The sequence below is a fragment of the Trichogramma pretiosum genome, unplaced genomic scaffold (genome assembly GCF_000599845.2).
Source record: "Trichogramma pretiosum strain Unisexual culture from Peru unplaced genomic scaffold, Tpre_2.0 scaffold14, whole genome shotgun sequence".
NCBI classification, from domain to species: Eukaryota; Metazoa; Arthropoda; class Insecta; order Hymenoptera; family Trichogrammatidae; genus Trichogramma; species Trichogramma pretiosum.
In genome coordinates this window covers 720,061-738,284 of record NW_019641706.1, presented here as the reverse complement: position 1 = coordinate 738,284, position 18,224 = coordinate 720,061, and the positions used below count along the sequence as shown (strand labels likewise).

Genomic DNA, 18,224 nt, shown 5'->3' with positions numbered 1-18,224 from the left:
TACGCGTGGAAACCCGGTCGGTCTGGCTCGATATACGCGAGTATATCGGGAGAGTAAATCCAATCCCGGGAGAGATTCAGCAAGAAGTCCAATTGCACGTATACGGCGAACTGATAAATTCGCGAGCGCGGCAAGAACCTTATAACCATCTCTCACGCGAGAGGGGGGAAATCGATTTCTCTATTTCGGGATTACATAACCGCAAATGGTAATAATGTACAGTTTCACGTGTGCACACGTGCATGTTGGCACGGATGAAAATGAAAATCGAAAGACGAACAGTTGACAGCTGCTTTACACGTCGAGTGCTGCTCCAACGTAATGTCACGTCCTCGGCGAGCATTTGCAGGGAGAGAAGATATAGGAGGTAGGTACACTTTCGAGTAGGAGTGAAACAAAGTTTTCGATTTACTTTCGATTTATATATTTATGGCGGCAGCGGCGGCGGCAACGTCGGATATAAAAACTTAATTAATCCTAGGCGCTGGATCGGCGGGTAATAAATTTTGAATCTCTCAATACTGCATCAGAGGAGGCCTCACTCGCTCTCTCGCGCAAAAGAGAAAAGAGAGGTATTAGATGCAATCTGCTAACAACAAAGCAACAATACTATCTCTCTCTCCTCTCGCTATATGGCTCTCTTTTATATAAATACTATCGAGTAAAATCTTCGATACGAACACTTGCACGACTGCTAAGCTTTTATACATACGATTCCATTATCCTCGCTATAGCTCTAGCCTATGTGTGTACTGACATTCTCTTTCTTTCGTGCATGTAAAGATCCTACATCTGAGTAATAACTAAGCAATACACATACACAAACGCAGAGAGGTTTATACATAGGCGCAAGAGCGACGTTACACCTAACGCAATAATTAACCAAGCTTTGCTCAACGCACTATATTATCCTATACGTATCTGATAAAATAAATGTATAAACGCGTTCGCATGCACTCGAAGCGCTGTTTTATATCAAAGCAGAGCTGCATACGATATGCGAGAGGAGACAGAGCACATGCGAGGGGAGAAAAAATGATCAATGCGCTGCAATTCGATACCGCAAAAGCCAGGATCGGAACGAGAATCGTTGGTATTTAGTTTGAGCTTTTCTCTCCTCGTTGTAAATTTCGAGTACCAATCTGTAGAGACCGCGCGCGACCCTCTCGATTTCCTTGTAGGGCGGAGAGGAAGAGAGACAGGGAAAAGTGTTGAACTAATTCGAGAAATGCGATCTTATGCGAGCGCATGTGATGTTGCCAAAGGAAGTCGTAATTAAGACTCTTGAACCGGTTATCTGCCTAGAATTTATAGCTCGGAGATTGTCTCTCTGCATGCAGTTCGCTCTCTTTTCTCCGAGTAAATGAAAGTGAGATAGCAGCAGCAGCTCGCGAGCACGTTCTGCGTTTGAAAAAAAAAAAACAGAAAATAAATAAAAATACTCGAATCGAAAATGTGCGAGAACACGCGCGTCGCGTCTCAATGCGGGGGGTATGCTATAGCTAGCGCGTATACGCTATACATGCAGCGTTAAAAATTTATCGCGAGCTGTGCGCATTTTCGACATTGTTTCAGCTACTGCTGCTGCTGCGACGTTCATTATACGCAGTCAAGTGCGTCTCTCTCTCTCTCTCTCTCTCTCTCTCGCGAGCGCATGAAAAATAGCTGCTCTTTATATTTCGAGGACACGCGGGCGAAAATAAAAAAGAGAGAAGAGCAGCGCACGATGCTTCAAAGTTATAGATGAGAAAAAAAATAAGTAGTTCGAGTGCGCTGTGAAGCCTTATCTTCGTGTGTCGTCGTGTGCTACTGTGCAAGTCACACTCGTCCTAATTTCTGCATCGATTGCGCAATGGCACAATAGCTCGTGCTATTTCCTTTTTTTCCACGGTCGAGAGAGGGAAAGAGAGAGAGAGAGAGAGAAACGCTCGAGACAATTTAATTTTTGCAGCAAAGCAAATGGATCGCGAGAAACACAATGAATTGTTTTGCATTCCAAGCGCGTGCGCCGCGCGTCTGCACGATTATATCGTTTTTCCGAAGCGAAAGTTAAAACGCGCCTGACACTTATTTATATTCTAATGGATCGCGCGTAATCTTTGCATGGCAATCAAGGTTAGAGCTGCAGCAGTGGTGGCGGCTCCGACTCTCTCGATAAATGCGCCGCAGCGCAAAATTTCGCTACAACGAGATTCGTCGAGTTTTCTTTTTTTTGTATTTTTATTTTTTTTCCGCACTTTTTGCCATTTCCACTGGGAATTTTTGCATAATACTTTTGGCGACGTCATTTTGTTGATGTATTCACGGCTCGAGACTTGTCTGGTGCTGCCGCTGGTGCTGCTCGCGCGGCTGCTGCCACGCTCGCTTGCGGTGTGTCTCGCTGGAATAGTTTTCTCACGGCTGACTTTATCCCTCCCGCATCTAGCTCGAACGTGCATTATATTTTATATCTATATGCATTTTATATATTATTATACATAGCGGATTTCGTACTTTTTTCTCACTTCAATTTTTGCCCAACGTAATATACTCGTGTGTGATTTATTTATGATTAAATTACTTATTCTTTTACTCTGCAACACATCGAGTACTTCTATTTTACATTGAACTCTGTTCATTCAACAAATGCGTCTGGATTGAGTTTACTTTAGCTAGTTATTGCAGTTTCACGACACCGAAACTAACACGCAATTTCCGGGATCGATGTATTTTAGAAAGAACTGAAGGCTCAATCGTTCGATGAAAGCTGAGTTGCATATCTGCCACGTAAAAATTATACGCAACAAAAGTTTCGCGGGCAGGCCTTCATAAAAGTGATGCATTAAACGGGTACGAGAGAGCCTTAAGCTCGTTACTTTTAAATGGGAAAAGGGCAAAAAAATAATGAGCTCGTTTAATGTAACGGCTAAATTATCATGCCTGTAAGAGTGATAACCAATGAGAATAAGTAAGTATTGAATTATTAATAAAAAACACGAGCACGAATATCGTTCAAATACGTATAATAGCCATTGAAAAAATAAGAAAAATAGCTGAGTAAACAGACAAGTTCATTAATGTTTTAATAGTGATTTAGTTTTGCGTTAATTGCTCAACATTTTATGAAAATCCAATCATAATTAAAGCCAGACGCCACCACTAGATGGCGAGTACCTGTATCTGTACATCTGCAAGTGGCAAAGTCAAAATAATTGTATAATTCAAAGCAGTTTTTACATATAAGGTAACAATGTTGCTCGATTCAAAATTCTAAATTATAAGTTCAATATAATTGACACGTTTTTTCATCAATCGATTTTAGTATCGATCAATACATCATTCCATCATCGATTGTTATTGCACTCACTTGCTAATTGAAAAAAGTACAGAAATGCGAGCATCGACCACCTAAAACTCTTGAAGCTCATACGCATAGCAAAAATCGTTCAAAGGGAGTCAAACTACGTGGGTTTCATCGTCGCGAACCGCGTCAATGTCAAGGCGTGTCAACGTCATTGTCACACCTTTGTGCTCGCGCGTTACTTTGATGGACCTAGTCGTCGTCGTCGTCGTCGTCGTCACACCGAATGTAAAATCTCAGAGCAGCTCCAACGGTACATATACCTCATCGTTCTGGTATTACAAAGCTTTGACTGTATCTCTCTCACACACTCACACGGACACACCACAAGGCTTCATAACGGCTCTCACTCTTGTCGGAGTAAGAAAGAGAGAGAGAGAGAGAGAGAGAGAGAGAGAGAAGGAGCGAGAGATTCTAAAATTGTCCGACACTCTTTACGTGTCTTTTGCTCGGCGCTAAAAGGAAGATCCGCCGCGTTAAACGATACACCGGCCGTGGCGCAGTGCTTACGGTGCATAATACGTATCATAAGGCCCAATGGAGAGAATAGCCGCGCTCGCTCGCGCTTCCTTATGACGGGCGCGCGTAAGCGATGATGCAGCACAGTGCTATATAAGCTCGCGCGTTCGCGTCCGAGGCTAGGCGATGAATTGAATTTTAGAGGAGCACCGCACCGATCATCATCACGCGGCGCGCCACTCGCAGGAGAGTCGCGCGCGCGCGCTTTATAGGCTCTCTCGAGCGAGCGATCATCGCGTGCGCGCGGCCACGGCCACGCTATTGTTGCGTGCTATATACCGGTGCGCACACAATGTGTCATGAGTACCGACGCGCGTGAGTATTTCACTTAAAATTAGTGCGCATAAATATGACGGAGGAAAAAAGCTCTCGCGAAGATAGCAACTATAGAAGCTCATTGTTTATTCGGTTCAAGAGGCAACGATTCCTACATACGTACACTATTTGTCAACGCAACAAAGATAAGTGCATCGGCGTAATGTAATAATACAGTAATAGAATATCCGCGCGTACACGGCTCGAAGGAGGTCGCACTCGATACCCTATCTCATGCTACGCCGGAGTGAAACTGAATAAAAGAATATTACGGTGGCGCGGCTTCCGAGGCGCACCGCTGCAACTCTATTACAAGAAATCCAAAACTTCTGTATATAAGAGCGAAAGGAGTAGTAGGTGAACATAAGAAGAGGAGGAGTAAGAGAAAAAAAAAATATACCCGAGTGCGTTTTACTAACCCGCAGCTTTGGAATTACTTCACATACACCATATCAAGAAGATAAATCCCCCTCAACTCAACAGAATGAAATTACAGACGTACAAATAGAGAGTACGCCTTTTTTTCTTTCTCACATCTATATTGAACGTATACATACAAACGCCAGGCATGTATAGTTGAGTTAGCACGCGAACTAAAGTATATTATTTTTTGGAGGTGTGAGTAAGTCGGAATTATTCGAGCTGTGCGCTCGCACGATAAGCTTTGATGTCTTGCTCTATGCGTGCGCATTACAATATATAAGCAATTTCGATTCAAAATTGTACACGGCCATCCAGCGTCAAAGTGGCCTTTTTATTGGTCGCGAGTAACCGTGGCGGTAGCCCCACGTGAGAAGGAACAATTTAAAAAACTCATTTGCCAGTGGTATCGTATTTTTCTCGTCGCATACACTCTCGTACAGAGGAAGAGGAGGAGGAGGCGCATCGATACAGCTGGACTGGAAAAATCCAATTCTAGATATTACATGGAAAAAGAATCTTTATTCGAGCCATTTGGAATACGATGCTTTTGTAGGTATATGAGCGACACTCACGACAAAGAGAGAGGGGGAGAGAGAAAGAGAGTCTCTCAATTTTATAGATAGGGAGAGAGGAAAAAGGTAGTTTTCCCTGAGAAAAATGTCGAGAGCATAGAGAGAGATAGAGAGGAAAGAAAGTACCTGTAACGCGTAACAAGCTCTCCAACGATTATTATTATTTTATCGATACACGAGGAGCTTAAGTATGCATGTCAATTCTTTCGCGATATTGTTTCAATGCGCACTCGAGTCGACGTGAGAGAGAAAACATGTAAACGAAAAACAAAGGTATTTATTAAAAATATTGCACGATTGCAGCTCTCGGTACAGTATACACACACTGTATAGGCGCTTGATGCAAATAAAAAGTGCTTTTGAAACGGCGCAACGAGAGACAACATTGATACATAATAAAAAGCAATCCGTTTAGCGCGTAGAGCTGTGCAGTAGCCGAGAGAGAGAGAGAGCACAAAAACTTACCGTTTAAATGGACAGCGTCGTCGTCTTCCCGAGGCGCGAATTCCGCACACTACACACACACACGGAGCAGAGAGCAGCTACTGTTGCGCATTCTTCGGCTTATTATGATTATTATCGTTATCATTATACATCTCATCGGGGGTATATCTTACGTGTATTTTACGGTTATTTGTCGTGCGCTGGAGCATAAATATTGAGGACGCTTGCGAGCGAGCGCCTGGACGCGGAGAAGAAGTGAATGAAGAAGAGAAGAAGAAGGAGGAGGGAAAAAAAAGAATAAAGAAGGTGGCTCGCTAATAAGCGACGACTACTCCGATACTTTCTGTTAATGAGTCAAACGGTGCATAGGATATGGTGTATATATACGAGTCTCGATTTCTCTGTCTCGCGAACGGTGCTGCTGCTGCTGTTCTTTTTTGGTCTTTCCGCGAATCCTGTGCCGAGAATGGTACGGTTATATTCAACGAGTTCGACCTTATGCTACTGTGTCGAAGCGCGCGAGCAGCCTCTCGAATGCAGGTGACATCCGTAAATACGGGGCCTTTCTCTCTCTCTCTCTCTCTCTCTCTCTCTCGCTTAGTTAATCGTCTCCCGGCGAGCATTAACTGTATTATCGCGAGCGACTCGCTTTTTTTCTGTTTTTCCTTTTTTTCTACTCCCCTCGTTCTTCTCTCTATTCCGATGAATTGACGCAAAAATGCTCGAAATCGAGTTGCGCGCGCGCGATGCTACGGGCGAGCGATTTTCTTGCTCTAGCTCTCTTCGGTACATATATTCCATGCACGCATGACCGGAAACGATCGAATGAGTGCAGCAATTCTCCCAATGTTTTTTGCCACTTGATATATCCGTAATTGACTTACCGGTTAGTAGCCACTCCTCTAATTGAAATCGTCGAATGGGCAAAAATGAGCGTCACTCACCTGCAAGCAGAAAGGTAAACAACAGATATAATAATATTCCATTTCGATTCGGTAATTAAATCTTTTTTTGTCAGATGCGAGCGTGCGCAGCAGCGGTAATAATGAATTTTCTCGCGTCAAAAGTATACACAAGCAGGTGCTCGTATAAACTGGGGAACGCTACGAAAAAAAAGAAACAGCGGCAGCAGTATCAGCGTCGAAATTCATCATACAGTTATGAACCCTCGTGTGTATAAATGTGTATGTGTGTGTGTGTGTGTGTGTGTGTGTGTGTGTGTGTGTTTATGTGTGTACAAGCTTATACGCGAGTCGTGCGTCAACAAAAACGCCAGGACATAACGGGCTCGGCTCGCGCAACTGAAACAACGGCAATGCAGAGGCGCATCTCCACGCGCGGCCACATAATATTTCAGTACACCCGTATTACATAAATATGTGTACATACACATTCGCATGCGTCCACGACCTTCGCGGAAGAAGAAGAAGAAGCAAAAGCAGAAGAAGGCGCGAGAGGAACGAAGTGTTGCATACGTGTACTTGCATTCCGCAGCATAATTACACATGCCTTATATATACACTCATCTTCCTTCTTCGCACAGTTTTGGTCCTTTATAAGCTAAGGTGCGAGTACATCTCTCTGGCATTCTTCTCGGAGATAGAGAGGAAAAACGGACTTTGAGGCTTATTGAATTTTACCGGACTTTTTTTTGAGTATTTCCCTTATGAAACTTGCTTCTTATTTTTTTTCAATATCAGCTGTTATCCAATGAGCGTTAATACCAGCGGCAACAGTAGTGCTAGTTCGCGGGTAGTTAGCACGTTTTATTGTTAATGATTGTGCGCTGTTGAGTGCACCACTATTACTCGCAGTGATATCGTCGGATAAATTCAGCTGATTGCTCAATAAATCTGTAATTGCGGACTGTTTCGCGAGTTGCTTTTGCGAATTGCTTAGGATGGTATATAGAGGGAGAGACGACCGTTGTAATGCTTTGCCATATAACGAGGATAATACAGATAGACACGTCGTAAAGTTGTAAAATTTTCCAACTCCCGGCGCTAGAAGGTATTTCCCGGAACTTGGAGGCCGATCGATTCATTTAATTCGTCAGTACAGAGCCCGTTGCACGATTGTATCAATTCGGCTTTGGTTAGAGCAAGTAATTGACCTTGGTGAGAATGACGATTAAAGAGATTTTTCGAAAAACACACGAAAATATAACTCGTAATAATAAGCCTGATTTAAAAGCTACAAGTTCGATGATACATCAATTAATAAACGAAAAAAGGTTTGTTTTATGGCATTGAGCCCGCGTAGAGATTAAGATAATTATCCTTCAGAAGCCACAGCCATATGTTAATCCAAATGATTCTCGTAAATCCGCATTACATAACATGCTGTGCGCGATACTGCATATACGCATGCATATAAGCGTATGGAGGCTGCAGCAAAGATGATTTTAATACCAATAACGCATCATTACGCGTGAGCTTGGCGCAATGCATTCGCAAGTATATTATAGGCACCTTGGAGGTCACCCTATTCCCAGAGTTCATTATCCGGGCTTTGAGGTGCTCACATGGGCATGTAAGAGCCAGAGCAAATGATAAAGCGAGCATCGCAGCAGCAGCTGTGCACATATGAGCACCTGATGCTGATGATACGCGCAGAGGCGAATATATAGATCTCTGATTCGATAAATTACCTTATGTATATAATTACGGTGGTGGAGATATTATTGCGTAATACCACCTGCATCTATCCACTCATGTGCGTGCACACGCTCGCGATCACATTTAGAGAAGCAGAAAGTAGCGTAATGCGCCTGCAATATGCTATAGTTCACCGATATTAGCACCGATCTGCTAAGGCGCAAGAAGCCGTTCAAAGGGCCTTTTAATCATTTTCCGCTCCGATTCAATACTTGTACTTTTACATTTTATATGCCTCTAATTATTTATTATTGGCGAGCTAATTATTTTCAATCCTGCGACAAATCTGATGAAGAAAAAAGAAGAAAAAAGACATCGAGAGATCTTCGCATGGAGTGCGACATAGCATAATACTTCTCATGGAATAGAAGAAATTCTGAAGGCGAATGAAACCGATTGCCCTTAAGCCGAACGAGCGAAATTACAGAGAAAACGAATGTCGGCGGCGTGCGGTCTCGTGAAAGCTTCAACTTGGAGCGCGCCTCGCGCGCTATATACATTACAACGATGAGCTTTTTTCCGTATACTCTCAAAGAGCGCGTGGCGCAAACCAGCAGCGACAGCAGTCTTAGCGGCGGCGGGCGCGGGCGATCTTTTATGAGAGAAAATTTTACTACTGCGGTCGCAACCTGGAATATATCCGCAAATTATGCAGAGAGCCACAATGACGTTTTCACTTTTTAAAAGAGGATGAAAGAAAAGCAAATGGGAGATTCAAATCCAATGACAGGTGGTAATGTATTTTCATGATATACTGTGATGTTTACAGCATTAAATCATCAAATCATGCTGAAATTTTTTCTTTATTTTGATTGCAGTGAAATCGTTAATAAGTTAATTTTTGAACACTGTTAAAAATATATACATTTTAATTGATGTAAAAGCGGAGGAAGTTTTTTTTGCGTAGATAATTTCGTATGAAATCATTAAAATAATTGTGATTTGAACTTCGTAAAGGATTTACATAAATATTATTAATTTGGCACACTATTGCAGAGCACACAAGTGAATAATGATCTCACATTTGCTTGATTTATATCATTATTTTTACTTTCCACTTGCAGATTTACAGATTAAGGTATTCGCCATCTAGTGGTGAAAGATTTCATTATTATTGAATTACCATCGATTTTTTCAGCAACAAACGGTTAAACTAAATCGATTTTAAAATACGAATTTTTAATCAAAATATTTAAATTTTAATATATGGAATTAATTTTTTTTTGTTTACGTTTAGATTAAAATGATTTATATGATTGCATTTTCATAAAATTTTGTACAGTTTATGTAAAAAAAAATTAGTTCTTATGAATTCAATTTCAATGAAGGTTTCATTGAAAGTACCATAAATGAAATTCTTTAATTTTAATTTCTGATATGGAATTAAATCTGTATTAAACTGAAGTTTTTTTTAACAGTGTTCTTTTCAAGTGTATAAAGTAATGAGTTACCAATTTTAATAAGTTTTGATTTAAAATATGAAACACTGCACCTACCCAACATGATAAATGAATGAGCATGAGTTTGAGACTTATTTTGCTCGTTATATTTGTTCAATAATGCAGTTTAGTTTGTTCAGCTTACACATTGCATCTCAATAAATTCCAAATATTTTAAAGGCAAATCAAAAGATGAAAAAATTGCTCAACTACCTGATCGGCATTACTATCGAGCATACAACACATTACGCACGTAAAAGATAAAAGGAATTTACATGCACGTAACTAGCAATGATCTGCCTCGGAATTTTCACACCTTCTTGCCGTCGAGTAAATACGTTTAAACGCAAGATTTCAATCTGAATTTGCCCGCAGCAATAAAGCGTCGACGCGACGAAACCACGCTCCTTTCGATTTTCGTAATTGCATGTAAATTTTCTTCGATTCTATCGCGCGCCACGAGATAAACTAATGACGTCTTCTAGCATTTAAAAAAAATATTTAAAAGTAAGTGTGTTATTTCTTTTTCTCTTCTTCAATCAAGCGTATATACATGAGAGAGGATGATATCTATCTCTTTAAAACCTGTACTTACATAACTTGCATAACGCATACGTAAAGTGAATTTGTATAGAAGCGAGCGCGCGAGCCTTTATTATTTAATTTATGCCGCAGGCATCGATCAAACAAAACACGTGATGTACGCAATATTAGTCTTGATGTACTATTTAATAATAAACACTTCCTGTCGATATACAACCCATGCAAGCTCAAAAATGTCGGATAAATTCGAAGAAATCAGCGTAAACATTTATTATACAACCTGGAGAGATAGCTGGGCTAACCACATAATCTCGAGTAATTACCCGCTGTTGCAACTCTCGTTGCCAACAAAAACATACTCCATCGGCAATTTGTATGTAAATTGTATAATCATATTAGAGTAAATGAAAAGTTAAAAAAAACGAGTTATTAAATTTACATCGTATGGATATCGATTGGCCTGCGCAGACACAACGCGCAGTTTTAATTGTTTGCATTATAGGCTAACGCGCATAGACGGCCTCGGGCTAGACTATCAACTATATAAGCCGGGCGTGACACTTTGGCACCAGGCAATTTAATTCTATCATTTTTATCCACGATTTATGCGCTAATAGAGATTGATCCGGCTGCTGCAGCTTACGGAGTCGAACGAACGCACGACGATGACTACGCTATATATAATACCGCTTCGAAGATTCCAGGCTCGTTGGACGCCTGCGCGCGAGCTTCAATTAAGAAGCTTCTCTCGAGGTGGTGATAATCGTTTGTTTCGAAGGACTCGCTGTATGCTGGGCTAGGGGCAATTAGAGCGTCGATTTCTCCAGGGTGTTATGTGCACGAACGCGATGCATATAATACGCATGGTGTAGTATACACCCGGTGCGTGTATTACTGTTATTGAAACGAATTACTCTTGCGAGGATTTTTCACAAAATATGTACTGCATTGCAACACTGCATATAATGTACCGCAAAATGCGCACTGCACTGCAATACGCGGATGCGCGCGGAAAAAAAATTCATCAAAGCATCTCGTGCGCATAAAAACAATATATCGATACCAATAATGATGCAGCGCAAAACGTAAAATAGTCAAGAATTTAAAATAATACCGGCGCCCGCGGCAAGTACGTACGTGTATACATACAATTTAAGTGCACACAAAGATGCGATGCAACGGCAACGGCAGCAAGAACGAGCCTGTAATCTCGAACACGCGATAATGCGAGTGCGATCTTGAGGTTAATAAAGCTAAACAGGTGCAGCAGCAGCAGCAGCAGTAACAGCAGCGGTGGCGGCGGCAAATTCAAGAGAGAAAGAGGAAGGCTTTACGACTCGTAAATCACAATCACGACGCGTAATTAAGCCTATACTTCCTCGAGCCTAGCCCACTACTATCAACCCCCATTGAAGAAGTGTACGCGCGTCCACTTCGATGGTAGTAGTAGTAGCAGCAGAAGCAGCAGCTGAAGCAGCAACGGAGTAAGCGAATGGCCCCTCGGGGTCTTGTTCAAGGGTTAGGCGGGCAGACTAGTTACTCCCAAAAGCTCGAGAGCTTGCGCGATTATACGTGCCTCATTAAGAATAGTGGCTTCCTCCGTGTGTGGTAGAGAGTAAGAGAGAGAGAGAGAGAGAGAGAGAGAGAGAGAGAGAGAGAGAGAGAGAGAGAAGAGAGATGCATGCTCGGAAGCCATTTCTCTGATACTAATAAATGGCGAGTCGTAAAATTAAGTTGGACCAAAAATTCAGCGTTAAATTAGCTCACATCGCAAATGCGAGTTCAAGAAAACGGGTGCAACGAACGACTACCGTTGATTAATCGTTCTTGTTAAAACGCAGATTTAATAAGATTTGGAATAAATCAGTAATGCTCGAAGTAAATTGATTTGTATCATTTCCACTTAATGAGAGAAAAGCTCCAATGAATAAACGTTGGTAATTTTCAAATTTTATTCTCAAGCTCTTCTTAAAACGTATAACACCGATCGATCGAGCGACAAATAATCTAGAATTGGATTGAACTATAGTAAAATTGCTACTTTGCGTGAATTAATGTCAACGATGACTCGGTGGCAAATAAATTGTAATGGTTCAGGTACTATAACACGATACGCGCGTGTAATGCGTGCAACGCCTCGCTCATTTTTCCACATCTAGACATCTAGTCGCATAAAGATCGATGGGATAATATATATGCGAAAAATTCTTGGGAGGATAAGCATCGAGATGATGCGATACGCTTACGCATTTTCTATAAACGTCAATAAATACTCAGCCAGATACGCCAGTTAATAAAGTTTAGTAACGTTCATGCGGGGGGATATCGTGGTCAGCCCACACACAAGATTATACAACTGGCCGAACGCGTGCATGAGCGCGCTTGTAGTTTTTCAAGGCGGAGCGACAAAGAAATAAGAGAAAAAAAGAAGAAGATTTCAAACACCTGCAGCACAAATGTAAAGTAGCGAAGAGAAAAAGAGACAAGACGAAGAAGAAGCAGCAGCGAGAGCAAGAATAAGTGGATGAAGCGCTGGAGGCACGAGTTATTTACCAAGTTTCAGGACAATACCGGAATGAGGAACTACGCAAGTGTCGATCACGAGTTTATACACATACATCCCATATAAGCAGTTCGAGTTTGCGCTCAAGGAAACCGTCGATCTTGGAAACTACTTACTCGCTGGCGGTTACGCATTGGGGTGTGTTAGTGTGCATGAGTATGTCCTTAGCCTATACCTAAATATGCCTCTGAGTATGTGTTTGTACCCGTTCGTGTCAAGATTTAACTGCGCATGACGTGATAACTTGAAAAATATTTTTAGTTCCAAGTAATTTTCGTAATATCTAGACATTTTTGTAATTCGGGCATCAGTTATTTACGTGGAATTTGGTGGCAGTTAAAAATTTTCCAAAGAATAAAAAAATTATAAATTTCTGTAGAAAATAAATTCAGTTTACGCGTTAAATTTTATGCACGACTTGCAGCATTGCGAAACTTGCCATGTCGTGAGTCACGAATTTGAAATGATCGACGTATGAAAGTTGTATACGAATTTCTTAAAAATCGATAGTTTCATGAAAAAACAACTCATTCGTTGGACCATATCACCACTGAATAATTCCGAAAATGAATCAGAACACGTCACGTCTTTTTATAATATTACTAATATGCATTTTCCTTCATTCTAGTAATTACGATCGTCCTTTTTTCCTATTTTTTCAATATTCAAATAAATAATTTTCTTTTTTTCAGCTGTCGGCAGAAGACACAAATTAAACTCCTTGTTAGAAGCCAGACCTAAACAATTCAAGTACATGGTTTTTTTGCAATACACGAAGGATCCTTACATGTGCGGGGCCAGCATCATAGGCGAACAGCATATACTGACAGCTGCTCACTGTCTTATCGGTGAGGACGACAAGTTCTACAATCACCACTACAGTGCACTTTTAGGAGCTACTCGGGTACATAAGAAAAGCGACGAGATCCTCAAAATCAAAATTGAGAAAATTTACGTTCCATCAAAATATTCTGTTCTCAATTCGTATCCTAAGAAACCATTACCGCTTAGAGGAGACATAGCAGTGGTCAAGGTAAATTAAGATTTGGCAGCCAAGTGACTCGATTTACAAGTAAATATTTTTTTAGCTCTCGAAACCCCTAAAACTATCAAAACACCCTCAACTGAGTGTATTGAAGCTAGCCGAACCAGGCAAGTCGTACATCGGTCAGAAGGCAGTCATCACTGGCTACGGCATAAACATTCCAAGCGTACTACATAATTACCAAACAGGTGCCCCAGAGGAAAAGGGAATTGCAGATGGAAAACTACGTTTCGCTAAAGTGAATATTCTCGATTTGGAGGAATGTAGAAAGGCCTACAAAGATCACCCTATAGATGATAAAACCATTTGCGGCCAAGTTCAGCAATCAAGTGATAAACACGCCGAAGGAACTTGCAAAGTAAGTTCCTGTACTTTTTAATTTTTTTGGAAATGAAACATCGACTATTCAACATAAAACGGGATCTTTCAGGGTGACAGCGGAGGGCCACTTGTAATTAACGGGGACACGGTAATCGGTGTATTGTCATCGAGTGCGCTTGGCTGCGAAGAAGACGTAAAGCCTGCTGTTTACACCGCTGTTGGAGATTATCTAGAGTTCATTAAAAATGCCATGGCCGACGTAAAATCACCCAAAATTCGCACGGCTACTTGGAAACAGAAATTGGGCATTGGAAGTTGGACTTGGACTACACATTTGGTAGAAGATTGATTAATGGACTTAATAAAAAAAACGTTCAATTAACTTAGTTTGTGTTACTATTCAAAATTTATTGATGGATAAAAAGTCATTCATTTCATGCATAATCACTGCTACATCACAACCCTCATTCGTAGCTCAAGGTTTGTGAGTCGATAACACATGCAGATGCGGATAGGAACTTGTATAATGTATGTACTATGTAGCAACGACGACAGAAAAACAGTAGTAAGCCCTTCGAGCAATGAATTTTCGATGTGTCATCGCTCCGATTTCATTAGTCGCGCGCGAAGCTTTCAAATAGTTGCTCCAACGCTATCACGAACCGGTTTTGAGATTATCATTGATACTCTCGCATATGACCCAGGATGTCACACGTATACACTCGTTATCGTCGTTATATTTATTTTTTTTCATATTTCAAAAATTTCCATCGAAACGAGCGCCCTAATATGCAAGTGTCTAGTTGCATGTTGGGCGCCATCGGCTGATGTTGCACAACACGCGGCGCGAGCAGTTGTAAAACGGTATAATTTGTGAAAACAGCGAAACACAACACTGCACAGTACACACTGAAAAATAATGATAAAAAACAGAATATAAAAAATAAAAAGAAGCTCACTAGACCGTACACAGACGAAGGAAACACAGTGAAATCTCTCGCTTTAGCGCGAGAAAAACACGATGTTAATATATATCTACCAAAGCCACGACGTCCTCTCTCTCTCTTCCTCTCGTAGTTGCACACAGGTTAATTGGTTGAATATCGCTAATTAGCAAACGCGTCCGTTCGCTCGCGTGTATGTGTGGGTATGTATCGAAATATAATGCCGGCTCCTGCACAGCTTCTCTCGCTCTCGGTGCGGCTTCTTCTTCTCTTTTTCGTGGATTCGTAAATTGACTCACGTTTCGACCTAACTGTGTTCTGCTTTTTATATCTCTCATCTTTGCATTTATTACGAAAAAAAAGCAGAAGCCCTCGTTCGATCCGCTGTATGGTCGAAGCTCCGTCCGGGATTATTGCGTATAAAACTAGCGCGCGCACTCGAGAGCAGTCGGTATAAGCAAAACGGGGGATGTAAAAATGGGGAAAAATCCGTAAGTAGCCTTCTCGTACACACATATCGAGGGAAAAAAACAAGGAAGGATTTAGTTCGTAACATTTGCATCTCTCTACTGCTGCTTCTGTTGCACTTGTGCATGTGAGCCACACGCGCATTCGACCCGCATCAAGACTCGCACAAATCCGGGTCAGAGGTTGAGAAGCGGGAGCTGTTCTTTTTCTCTCTCGTTCTATGCGAGCGTATGCGAAATCGATATCTAGCGGTCGAGCGTGCGAGATTACTCGCATGTACATACGTATTTGCACGCAAAAGCGGCAGTAGCTCGAAAAAGAAAAGAAAAAGAAAGAGAAGACGAGGTATAGATCTAGCACAGGTGTAAAACTATACCGAAGAGCCTTCGAGTATTGCTCTTTCGCGTGTATTATACGCGTGTTAAGACATTGACGAGGGACTCTTATATGCGCGGGAGCGTGTAAGGATTGGTGTCAACTCACGATATTCAACGACGACGACGACGACGACACACAAGAGAAATGATAATGAAAAGCTGCGCCTGACCCGAAGCTAAAGTTCATCACTCGGCGAAGCGCGCAGCGATATTTCGCGTGGTAAACGAGGACGACGCCGCCGCCTCGACGCTACCTCAAGATTATATTGCTCGAGCGCCAAGTTTAATACTTCGAAACAGCACTTCAACCATGGCACGTTGAATTTAGATTTCAGCGGCACGAGGGGGGAGCGAGCGAGCTTTGCGAAGCTGCGGCGCAGCGGAGTAAGCGCGTAAGCATTTATACTCTGTCTGAAGAGAGAGCTTTATTAAAGAAGATACATACATTTTGGAACGTGCAAGTTTGCGCGAATAATGGAGTGTTTATGCGGTAAATATAATCCCGAACGATGAAATTGCTACTGGCTGCGCTGCTGCTGCTGCTGCTGCTGCACTTGCAAGAATAATAACTTGACTGAAGATTCGTGAAAATTCTCATCCTCGGCAATCTCCGATCGGACTTTGATTCGTAGAAAAGTGCATTATTTTCCTTGGTGAGCTTTTTTCTTTTCCCATCCCTCTTTCTCTGATTTTGCATTAAATCACTTAATGTTCTGTTCGAGCGAGAGAGGAAGAGAAGGAGAAAGAGAGAAAGCAGCCAAGCCCTATATATCAAAACTTCATTTTATAAACATACCATGTCAAGTCAAGGAGACTGACAGCATCTAACGGGAATTATATAGCCAGTTAGACACGCGCGCGGATCCTCTCTCAGTGCGCGCACATGTAGAAGGGCGGCGGACGCCCGTATCACAATGGCGAATCGTGACTTCATGTGCACCTGCAGCACCGCACGCGCGCGCATCTATCCTGTGTGTATACGTATACAGAGCAGCTCGGCATAGTAGTAGTTCCGAACAATGAATGAATTTGTCATAAAGCTCGAGAAAGCCCGTTTAATTGGTCGAGAAACAATAGATTGGACATTATTTTGTCATTTTTTACCGAAAAAAAAATTTTCACCTCATCGCCGAGAGTTTATTATATATAAGAGAGTGAGTCCAGGTTATACAATATTAAGTTGTATACACCCGAGAACACAAAGCTGCCGCAGAGCCGCGCGCGTGTGTATTATAGTTACGGCGGAGGAAAAAAAAACAAACGAAAAATTCGCGTTCGTGTATGAGACACGATACAATAGACGCGCGCGCGCCGAGCGAAGATTAATTAAAATACAGTAAACGCGCTTGCAACAAAAGAGAGCTCGCGGAGAAGCGCAAATACGACGTATAATATTGCACGAAATTTAATTTTCTAATTGGTAACTCAAAACTTAGGTGTATACACAGCTGAAAAATTAAAAGTTTCGAACGAATATACATATTTTGCTACTACGATCGCGATAGCTGCGTGATTTCTATAGTTCCTCGTGTGTATAAGCAAGTGAAAATTACGGTGTATTAAAAAGCTGTCGCAAGCTGCGTGTCCTTTTTCACGAGCGCCGGTGCTTCGCGTCGCAGCTTTTTTCCCCCCTACTACTCGTTATTGGTTAGGGGGAGTGATCTCACTCTCTCTCTCTCTTTCCCTCCAGCTCTTTTTCCTCTCTCTAACGCATTAGCAAAAATGTTCCAGCGCGCTCGTTACCACCCGGGCGCGCGCGTGTACACACGGGTGTACACAAGATCATTTAATTTCCGGGTACTCCACCAGCGACGCCGCCGCTGCCACCGCCTGTTTCTCTTTCGCAGCTATATATACGTGTATGTGCATTATGGCGCTCGTAATATGCGGCAGGCGCTTATGCAATCAGGTGGTAATACATTTTGGTTACATCAGCGGCTCGCACGCGCGCGCAACACGGCGGCTAAAATCCGATAATAATCATTAAAAAAAGGCGTATATTTTAACGAAATAATGTAACATTTAATAATGCTCGAGTTTGTGGAATTTTCATCGTTGGATCTTTGCTGCTTTATCCCAGGCACGAGGCCAGCCCAGGTCTTTTAACTGCGCGCCTGGACGCACAAGGGCATTTTTAATTATGGAGCCTCGACCATATTTACGTAGCGCATGAAAAATACATCCGTCTAATGGAAGCGTATGACGCGTAGTGAAAATTTCATACATTCAGAGTGCAGGTTGTTTCGGGTAGTAG

General features: G+C 41.9%; 2 protein-coding genes across 5 annotated transcripts in view; one reads left to right on the top strand and one right to left on the bottom strand.

Moving 5' to 3' along the window:
• The window catches only part of LOC106657073 (CCR4-NOT transcription complex subunit 6-like), a 299,859-nt gene that overhangs the window by 158,609 nt on the left and 123,026 nt on the right, over window positions 1-18,224 (bottom strand). The gene's annotated exons all lie outside the window — the stretch shown is intronic.
• LOC111694525 (snake venom serine protease-like) lies at window positions 13,352-14,557 on the top strand. Its single transcript, XM_023463034.1, has 4 exons — window positions 13,352-13,442; window positions 13,508-13,848; window positions 13,904-14,218; window positions 14,291-14,557. Exons 1-4 carry the CDS (start codon window positions 13,382-13,384, stop codon window positions 14,528-14,530), a joined length of 957 nt encoding a protein of 318 aa, XP_023318802.1. The 5' UTR covers window positions 13,352-13,381; the 3' UTR covers window positions 14,531-14,557.

Excerpts from the sequence above, each read along its gene's own strand:
- LOC111694525 (XM_023463034.1), top strand. The coding sequence starts at position 13,382 with ATGAATCAGAACACGTCACGTCTTTTTATAATATTACTAATATGCATT. Across the intron at positions 13,849-13,903 it reads GAGACATAGCAGTGGTCAAG|CTCTCGAAACCCCTAAAACT; the intron begins GTAAATTAAGAT and ends ATATTTTTTTAG. Across the intron at positions 14,219-14,290 it reads ACGCCGAAGGAACTTGCAAA|GGTGACAGCGGAGGGCCACT; the intron begins GTAAGTTCCTGT and ends GGGATCTTTCAG.